Raw genomic sequence first — 10,867 nt, forward strand, 5'->3', positions numbered from 1 at the left:
TATTGTAAACAGTGGTACCAAAACTTAAATTGAGCGCAGCTTCCTGCACGGCCCCCCTGCAGAAAACATGTGGTGCCCAGTCACCTGGTCTTTGCAGAATCTTTCCACCAGAAGAGCTAAAGCACCGACAAACTCCGTTAATTAAAAAACACATGGACCCGACGACTTTATCTCAACATACTGTATTTGACTTTTTTAAACTAATATACATACGTTATTTGGCAGTCCCTTTCCCAACAGAACTCCCCCAAAGAGCACCTAAACACAATCAGCCCTGCAAAAGTGAGAATCAGCCCATCCTGTTTGGAGCACCACACATGTGAACTCTTCAGAGCCTCCGCTGCATTGTACTTTAATCAAGCAGCCCACCCCAGAGAGGCACACTAGCCCTCCAGGTCCCTTTATGTCTCCGGAGATGCTTCTGTGGAGGCCAGACAGAGTCTTTGTGGCCCAGAGCTTTCACTGCCTTTGTCCTTCCATAGGTCCCATGGGTGAAGCCACATTGGCGTCCCATGTGTTACGATTGGCCAATGATAAAGTAGCTGCCACGACCCTCATGCATTATGCAAGATGAAAGGGATACAACTCCTCCCTCAGTTATGTAAATTCAACTTCAGGGAGACAGGGGGGGGGTCTGACGCCCATTTATATATTTTTTTACACAATGAGATGCTCATGGGGGGAGTTGGTATCCATTAACATGGAGTGTGTCTGTGTGTGAAAGAGAAAGAGAAAGAACCAAGTCCTGATCTACTGACATACATATGAAATATTAAAGTTGCAGAGAGACTTTTCAATATTCATGGGAGCCATTCATCAGAAATGGGAATTTTACGATGAATTAAGAGTAACCAAGCGTGTTTGTAGTTGTTAAAGAGGTCATAATTACATGCATTGTCAGGGAGGTAACATGAAGGAAACTACACTTTGTGGTTTGCACGAGATGCTGCAGAAAGACCTAATCAAGAAAAGAATCTAAAAACCTCAGTACTGTAAAACACTGACAACTATTTCAGAATGCATTAGCCAAAGGACGAGGTTCAAAAACTGCCACGCCACCAGCACCAATCGGAGCATTTATTCACAGATCACAAGAATTAACAAATCCACAAACCATGGGATTGTGCCTGGGCGTGCTGCTAATGTTAATTTGCCTCTACGTGTAAATGTGGCGACATCACTGGCGCGGTGTGAGCACAGCACCCACCCATGCATGAAATAAAGTCTGCCTATAAATAACCCGGTGTGGGCCAAGTCAGGCCAGGCACTGAGCCTAAGCACGGTTCTTAACCCCACTACACATGGCACATTTATGCAGCATGTCAGTATGTCATGGTTGACAGAAAAAAGAGGAACAAATCAATCCCTTATGTCTCTTTATTTGCAGAGATATTGGTTCATGTATGACTTTTACATCAGCAATAAGCAAAATAACTAATAGGCTCCACTTGATGACCCAATCCAGTTTTGATGAAACCAATCCTTGTTTGGTTGATTTCCGCTGGCATGGATGACATGTAAAACCTCTACGCTTTTTTAAATTGCCCACTTACCCATTGTCCTAAAGTCGAACAGCAGACAGCCAATTTGATTGTGAGCGAACAGTACTCCATATCATATTGACTGTCCAACTGTACCATTGAGTTTGGAGTGCTTTTCTGTCCGGAAGACAAGCCAGATGCTGCTCTGCGTTTGAGGTGTTGTATGTCACAGTACCACCCATAACTTCATTGGCTGTTTTACATTATAAGGGACCATAAGGGAATCAATTACAATGCAATAACTGCTGCCTGTGAATATCCGTGTGTTTTTTACCCTCTCGGTCTAATCCTCATGCAGCAGGTCTGCAGACCCAGTGGGTGAGTGTCTACCTCACTGTGTGCTGTCACAAGGCCAGATGTCCAGATTCAAAGTTATGAAGGCAAATATTAATCTGGTCCTGACTCAGGCTGTCCTGTGATTGCAACAGATGGTATTTGACAAACAGGAACCATGTGGCCACGTCTATCCGGCTATCTATCTATCTAATACACACTCAGATATATAAATATTTATACACACATATATATTTATATATATATTTATATATATATATATATATATATGAATATTTATACACACACACATATATATATATATATATATATATATATATATATATATATATATATATATATATATATATATATATATAGTCATTTAATATATATATATATATATATATATATATATATATATATATATATATATATATATATATATATATATATATATATATATATATAGTCATTTAATATATATATATATATATATATATATGTATATCCATATATATTGGGCGGCTGATTCATTATTACTCATTTGTGATGCAGTAGGTCCACATCAATCCTTAATCACCACTTCACCTTTCACCACCGACAATTGCCTCCAGATGACCAGCACTGCTTTATAAAAGTGATAAAACTCCTCTGAAATACCTACTACTACTGAGTTAAGCAAAACAATGAGTGAAATTATTGTCTGCCACATGTTTTATCAGAGTAAGTTCAACACAGGACGCGAATTGGCTCCAATACAATCCTTCCTATTTCCTACCATGCATTTTTCTGAAATGTTTGTTTTCCCCGTTGCTTACTAGCAGAAAGACTCAAGCCGAAAAAGCAACAGTTATGATGTCCCAGCGATGTTCAGTAGCACACTTTACCTTCGGCTTACATTACGCACAAATGAAAACCAAAACAATGCAGTTTGAAAACTTCACGCATGCACCGTTTTCCGCCCCCCAGCCACACACACAAGAGAGGAGGCGGATAGGGTTTGAAGAGTTGAAATATTGTTAAAACCATAATTCAATTCGTGAATTGTTGTGAGCCGTATTTCCTAAATAACCACCTTTCATTCATCCGTGTTGATGTCTGCCACCGGAGAAAAGCCGCACGAACAGAGAAGCCAGGACACTTTAAAAACAGCCCTTTTCCTCACGGAGCCTGGTCGAGCCCCCTATGCCGGGCTGTCATGTACATGTAGTTGGCCGATGAAGAGAGAGAGAGAGAGAGACGGACAACAGGGATGCGACCTATACAGTACCTGTGACATCTGCGGCCGGAGGTTGATCTCCTTCAGGTTGATGCTGTGGGCTCTCAGGTTGTTGAGCAGATGGCAGAGGAGGACCCCATCCCGGAGGGTCTGGGCCAGGTCAAACACCTGCGCGCTGTCCCAGGTGACGCGGTGGCTGGCGGGCAGCACCTTGCAGTGGATGAGCCACAGCGCGCACTGCCTCCAGTACTCCATCACGCTCTGCGCTCGGCCGGCCCGGGGACGCTCTGCCCGCTTCTCCTCCAGCGATCTGAAGACGGTTCAGCAGGGGGGGGAAGCGGTACTTATTCAATCGTACCCATGCCACAGTCGTCTAGTGTAAAAGGCGATGAAACGAGAAGTGAAGGACGGCGGCGACTGAAAGTAACGGCGGCAGCGGCGCACTGCTGCTGGAGGCTGGAGCGCTCCTTCCTCCCCCTCTCTCCCTCTCTCCCTCCCTCTCTAGCTCTCTCTCTCTCTCTCTCTCTCTCTCTCTCTCTCTCTCTCTCTCTCTCTCTCCATCTCTCTGTCTTGTCTCTCTTCCCTCCCCCTCACCTAGTCCCTCACCTCTTCCGCTTGTAACACGGGCTACGTGACACTGGAGTACGAGTAATAAGTGATGGCTGTAAAGTGGACGTGCGCATCCTAAATTAGGCGTCACGTTATTCAGTGCGCAAGTTGCGGTTCATGTCACCGCGGGCTGGACATTTAATCATTAAACACCGTATCAAAACTCAAATAAATCCTGGCTGCCGAAGTAGCTCGATGACAGTTTACCACACTGGAAAAAAAGCTATATTAAATATAACATATTTAAATCCGTGAGATGACGTTTGTTGCTTTACCTGAATACATCTAGTTTTTAACTTAATCTACATTTGTTCAAAAAACAAGACATTGTGGATTTTTTCCTTAATTAACAAGCAGTATTTATGTAATCCCAGGCAATCTTTTCATTTCACAAACAACCAGCAACGATCTTGTTGTATTTACTTTTCCTTTAACAATTTTAATCTATTGGGCAGATTGACCAACGTTTAGATGAAACATGCTTCATTTGTTTAAGTAGAACACCACAGTAAAAAATATCTTGCTTGATCTACTTTAAAAAAAATTAAGGCAACTTTTTTGCATGAGATTTTTATGTAGATCAAGAAAGACCAGTATTTGTATAAACTACTTACATTTTAGTATGTGCAAAATTCATTTGCAAGTAAAGTCAACTTAATTTTTGTAAATAAAGTCAACTTAATTTTGATAAATAAAGTAAACTTAACACAATTAAGTTGACTGTACTTGCAAAATGTATTATTTACATACAAAAAATAAGTTGACTTATTTTTTTAAGTAGATCAAGCACAATATTTGTATCAGTGTATGCGCAACTTTATGCGATTATAGCAGCTCAAACAATGTTATGCTATTTTATTTTATTGATTATAAAACATCAATTTCAACTTTATTTGATTACTTTTAGGAAGTGTTGTAGCTTCCACATCCTCCTGTTCCTACTATCAAGCTCCACTCAAAGTATCTCTACATGGTCTCCTGGACAACTGCATCACTTTACCTCACTATATTACATAGCAGCAACATGACACTATTTGTGGGTTTTATTTGTGATGGGAAATCAAAAATGACAAGTTTCAAGTTGGAAGTTTCAACTGGAACGATTGCTGAAGCAGGAATTCCCACTTAAAAAGCTGGAAAAGCCTCACCTATCCCCCATCTTCAGAGATAAACGTGGATGCTGCTTGCATCAACAAAGTCAACACGCTTATTTTATAGTGTTTAATACTTGTGCTTTACTTCATTCAGATTAAGTCAGACGTACACATCGTGCTGTTTGCTATGTTGCTATGCACTGGTGACCTGTCTGGGGTCTTTATTTTTACCCCAGACACATGGGACAGACTCCAGCGGATCCTCATGACCGTGACTAGGAATAAGCAGGTATAGATAACAGATGAATGGATTTCTGCTATGTTGTTTGTCTGTGCTAAACACCAAGTAGGCTATAGTATTACAATAAATAGTATTGCTAACAATGGATAGCAGTGACAAATTGCAAATGTTCATTTTTCCGACTTTTCAGCTGGAGCATGATAAAAGTTAGGTTGTGACATCATTCTGAATCCTAACATCTGCTTTAAATCAAATGCACCATAACATGGATTAACTGCTTATCTTACAGCAGAGATAACCGACTGAGTCAAATTTAATGAGTATAAGCTTGGGTTATCATTTGTTGCATTATGTAAATAAAATGAATAAGCTCCAGGGTATAACTTTCAGCCAATAAGAGCTGGAATAGCCTCTGGTAGATCCTTGTCACCATGAATAGGAAGAAGTAGGTTTAAATAATGGATGGAAAATTAGGAAAGTATCATCAGTTTCTGTAGAGAAGAGTTTCTGTGAAACGTCCATCCATCCAGTATCTATACCTGCTTCACTCATATTCAGGGTCACAGGAGTTTGTTGGAGCTTATTCCAACTGTCAAAGGAGAAAGGATGGCCAGGTACACCCTGGACACTGCTCTGCAGTACGTGACAACCATTTCCCAAAGTAATCCCTTACCCATGTGGTTATATCACTTACAGTCACCTAACTTTTTCCACATCTTAAAGGCAAAGATGGATGCATATTTCGGTGTGACAAAATTTAGATTAATCCCGTTTTCAAAGGCATAAAAATCTAAATAAATGTAAGAATTCTTCCTTTTTATTTTCTTTTAATTTGAAGTGTAGGGTTTGCAGTGCCTAAACACACAGAGTAACTAAAAGAATAAATGTGTAATAGTTTTTCTTCTATGACAAGACCAAAGTGCACTTAAAGCAAGACTAATTAAACCCCAGGTGAAGTGACAATGTTAGAGTGCTGCAGGTAGAGCGTGAAGCAGAATAATGCTCCTGCAACAGGAGCTTATAATCATATCTGTGGGCTATTAACAAAGACGAAAATAACAGCAGATGACAGCAAAACAATATGCTGCCCCAGAAAGACACGGGAAAAGATAAGTGCTCTACCTTAGTTGCACAAATATATGATTGCATAACCAAGACAGGACAGAGAAAGCATGAGAAACCCACTATGTGAAAACTAATACCAACGTTGAAGAGGAAAGTGCTGGTAATCACATTAAACGGTGCTGTACGAGGGTTCTGTTACAGCTTATGTAAAAGATGGAAGACCTGACGAGATGAACTGCACACCTTCAAGATTTATTCCAAGTTCAATAAGATTTGCTGGCATCAAGAGGAGGAACCCCAGTGATGAAAAATGAGACTGCTGGAAGAATGCACTGATGAAAACTGCTCACATGCGTGCAGCATCTGTGAATCTTGATCTCCGGCATTTTTAAGTTTTACGTTCTTCTTTTCTTATGAATGAAAAAGTGCAGGAATCTGTCCCTTTTCTTCTCTCCACAATCGTCCAGATGATGTGGGTGAATGGGGAGTGTGAGCAGGAAGGTTTACTTGTCTGTTTATCAACGTGTGCATGATGAAGACTTTGAAAAATGAGAGCGGCTGAATGGTTGACCTTCCGGCTCCCCGGCGGGCTGCAGACATGGATGCCGTAGCTGGAATAGCACGGATGACAGCGGCTAGTGGCCGGATGCTGGCAAACCTCTCTGCTCTCTTCTCTTGTTTCAATTTCCTCTCCCAAACTGGACAGGCGCGCAGCTCCACAATTATCAACATTCCTGGGACTGGTGCGGCACAAAAACGGCACGGAAACATAAACACACTCACCATTTCAAGTGTTGCTGAGGATGCTGCATGATGGGGATTTAAAAAAAAATTACATTATCTGTTTAATTTTTCATAGCAGTCATTACGTTTGGAAAAATTTAAAACCTTCACGATCTTTAAACTGCAGTTACACAACACCGCTGCAAAAATCAATCATCCGAACAGCTCATGAAGTTTTTATGATGCACTGAGGGGAAATTGTGGACAGCAAAACTATGTCAAGACAGAATTACATGAAATCATGATTTCACTGGACTTCATTTTGCCTGAATACACAGTCTAATAACCAGGTAATGATTAATTATGGCCGTCCAAGACGCAGCATGATGGTGGCTGGGCACATATGGCAAACATGTGAATGCCAGTTTTTTGGGCGGGTGGGGTTGGTGGTGAATAGTCTTTGATGAGCACAAACAAAAATGTACAACAACAGAAAGCCTTATTAATTTTGACACAACATGAAGATAAATAATGATTTTTCCGCTGTTTGTCTTCCTAAAGGGGAAAATCGAGAAGAAAAGAAGAAATTAAGAATTCATGCACCTCAAAGTGAAAGCTCTGCTTTTCCTCCTTCCATTAATCTTTAAAGTTTCGCCATAATGCCATGACTGTTTGAAAGTGTTAAAAGTAAGCTACAATAGTCATTTCATAAAATGAAAATATTTCTTTTTGAATATGTAGGATTTGTAACAACAAACACCTGCTTAAACCTAACTTTAACTCCAAATAACAAACCTTTCTGATGTCATTGGATCATTAGTAAATATGATGAACAATGAACTTCAACACAGAAGCCTGACAAGTGTTATTTTTGTTTCATCATGAGGTAGGAAGAGTTTTCCAGCCATGATGGATCCTGCATGTTTTAAGCCATAGTTATGGTAATGTCTAATGAAACCATAACCCATTACGGTTTCGTTAATGAAATCCACTCCTCGAGACCCGCATGTGTGCCCTCTCCTTGAAAATAGTTTCATAATTAGGTAGACTCAAGGAGTCTTCAAGGAGATGTTTGCTTCACCAGTGAGTTTCAGCCTCAAGCCCTGCCCTCTTCTTCAAATACAGTTAAAGGAGCTTGAGGCTCCTTTAAAGAAAGGAGACTCTCTAGCGCCACCCTTCACCACGACGGCCGTTGGGGGTACTGCAGCCAACAGTGAAGCCGGTGTTGTGCCAAAAAGTGATTGCCTGCCAGAATCTGATTTCTTCTGATTTCTGGCCGCGGGAGCGCGCACAGCAGCCCGTTGAACGATAGTGCTAAAACATCAGATTTTTAGATAATGAAGCTCAAGAATGAGATCAAGTCATATTTAGGCAAAAACAACTTTTCATGAACTGTATTTGGTCTTCAATCAATTTTTGGCAGGTGAAAATGCCTATTTTGTGTTGTAATGGTCCTTTAAAAGAGTTAAAAGCAATCCTGTGAGATCTAGTGTTTATATTATGAAGCTCAAGAACGAGATCAAATCATATTTAGGTAGAAACAACCGTTCATTAACTGTATTTGACCTTCAATCAATTTTTGGCAGGTAAAAAGACCCATTTTCAGGGGCGAAATCAGATTCTGGCAGGCAATAACTTTTTGGCACAACACCGGCACGGGAGAACAGGGAGAACGCACATGCAGCGTCATGTGACGTCACATCCACAGCCCAGCGCCGGAAATTCGAGACCGAATTGCAGCACATTTTGCAGCACACAGCCTGTTCAAGGCAACGGAGAGATACGCTAGAGGGCTCATTCGTTTGGGTTTGGAACGCTTCATCTGACATTATTACTAGAAAACTTAAAATGTATACGGATTTTTTTCATAAATCTTGCCACAATCCGAATCTTGCCACAATCCGGCCTCAAGCTCCTTTAAGGCTGGAGATGGAAATAGCCAAATACTGAAAGGTAGAGGATTCAAAATGTCATCCAAAGACAAAACAGTATTACATCACAGTGGCTTATGTGTTCGTCTCATGCACAGTTCCCGTCTGATTCAGGTGGAACATTGTCAACAGCTCTCAGATTCCTCGTTCATGCTGACGTGTTTACTGTTGGTCTACCAGCTGGAGGAAGATTTAAAAGTTTGAAAACTTGTGGGCTGATTTCATTTTTATGGTGTTTAATATAAATTAGTGCATCCTGAAAAAGAAAAAGGTTCAGAAGGCTCTCTGAGTGACTTTTTCAGTGGTTGTAGTTTTACTGAAATTAGAAAAGCTGAAGTAATGTAACAGTCAGCTGGTGGGTGGAATAACAATACGAATCACGTTGTAATTTCTTTCTTGCATATTAATTAAATGGACAGAATATGACAATGTCCTGCCATTTTGATTTCATTTGATTTGATTTTCATTTTCATTGGTATTTTTACATTGGCTTTGCAGTCATCACAGCGCTAAACTAAACAGTATGTAATTACTTTAGAGCAATAGAAGGAAAAAAACACACTAATGACACATCTTTGCATGAGCTGCACATGTTCAAGCTAGAATCAGCTATAAGGCGTGAATGTTGTCAACTGGAGGAAGCACAAAAACAAAGATTAACCAGTCATTGTTCCTGTTTGGTATTGTAAAATCCATTGCTTTTTAGGAAATACAAGCGCAATAAAGGCCTCATCAAGTGCAACTATGAAAGATGACATGAGGATATGCATTAGTTCATCTTCCTTGATGGACTTATTCATTAACCATTACCTCTACTTTGCTTTATAAAAGCATCGGTGTAGCCCTAAAGCAACACCCACAGCATTAAACATGAACTAAGCAGTCGAGACTGCAGTAGACCCGCATCGCCATCAAAGTAAAATCACTGATGTGTGGTGAGTCTGGTGGCCTTGAAGACAGCAGAGCTGCATATGAAAGCGTCCGCTCTCTGGCAAAGGGACACCTTGGGGGGGTTATATTTTCCTTTGCAATCTAACAAGGATTGCAAAGTGAAATTATGTTGAAATCATGCATGGGAATGAGCTCTGATCAGTCTGTTAATAGGCCAACTTAACTCAAATTCTGCCACGTACATTTAAAATGCCCTTCTCCAAATGTGAAATGTAGAAAATCTCCAATCTGAACCGTATCATTAGTTTTAACCCCCTACGATGATAATACAATGCAAATTGAAAGAAAAGAAAAATCTATGCCCGTGTAAAGTTTATTTTTAGGATCACGGCTCTATTGACTCATAACTCATAACTCAATCTATAATTAATTTTGGACCATCTCACAAGTACTCCCTGGGTATCCACAAGTCCTGAGAATGAAATGGCTCTCTGTAAATAGGCTCTGGTATATTCTGCAGTTGTATCTTCAACAGTCTCCGACCATAAGGGCCTGCATACGGTATATTCCTCCCCCAAAATGTTAATGTGTACCGGTATGTATTATATTTGCAAAATATTGATTTTAGACATTTTTACAAGTTTAGCAGAGGTTCTAATTGAGAAATATCCAACAAAAATGTACTTAGCAAAGCCAGATTCAGTAACACAACAGTGGATGTGAGAGATAGACACACAAAAAATCATCAAACTATCCCAAAATGATTCAATCATCCGGGGCCGAAGAGGTGTGTCAGGTTGGAAATCCGGACTAGTCAATGTGAGAGCCGCCTAAGACCACCTGCTTGTCAGAAGTTAGAGTTGGTGCATGGAGATGCTAGGTTGCATCAGCAGGAGGGATACAGTGGGAGCTACAATGCTGTGATGAGGCAAATTTGGAACAAACGTGTACAATAGCCATATTGATTCTGACATCCTGACAAAATAGATAAATAAATCAGCAGTTATGTGATAGCGTTACTCTGCAGCCACAGATGTCCAGGTCAGCGTTCACCTCCTGTCCCTTAAACGTTTGTTACCCTGCAGGTTTGGGCTCTGAGCAACAGAGTGCTCCGGCCCCCGCCGCCCTCGGCCCCTCTGCACACGCAGGCCTCACCACAATATCATCTTGCATTTCTGCGAGACTGTAATTTATAGAGGCTCAATCTGCTCATTGTGTCACTTGATCCGGCGAGAGTGGCTGATCTATTTGTGCAGCTCTTTCATCTCCGCGTGAAG

General features: G+C 40.7%; 1 protein-coding gene across 2 annotated transcripts in view; it reads right to left on the reverse strand.

Annotated features, from left to right (window-relative positions):
* The window catches only part of LOC133422904 (guanine nucleotide exchange factor VAV3), a 105,336-nt gene extending 101,838 nt beyond the window's left edge, over positions 1-3,498 (reverse strand). Inside the window, exon 1 of one of the 2 annotated variants that reach the window (XM_061712928.1) lies at positions 3,088-3,498. In XM_061712928.1, the coding sequence (XP_061568912.1) occupies positions 3,088-3,291 (204 nt within the window). In that variant the 5' untranslated portion in view covers positions 3,292-3,498. The remainder of the gene's footprint in view (positions 1-3,087) is intronic. The other variant, XM_061712929.1, reaches the window with a different exon arrangement.
* Positions 3,499-10,867: the final 7,369 nt, after the last annotated feature.

This window comes from Cololabis saira, chromosome 22 (assembly GCF_033807715.1).
Source record: "Cololabis saira isolate AMF1-May2022 chromosome 22, fColSai1.1, whole genome shotgun sequence".
Lineage (NCBI taxonomy): Eukaryota > Metazoa > Chordata > Actinopteri > Beloniformes > Belonidae > Cololabis > Cololabis saira.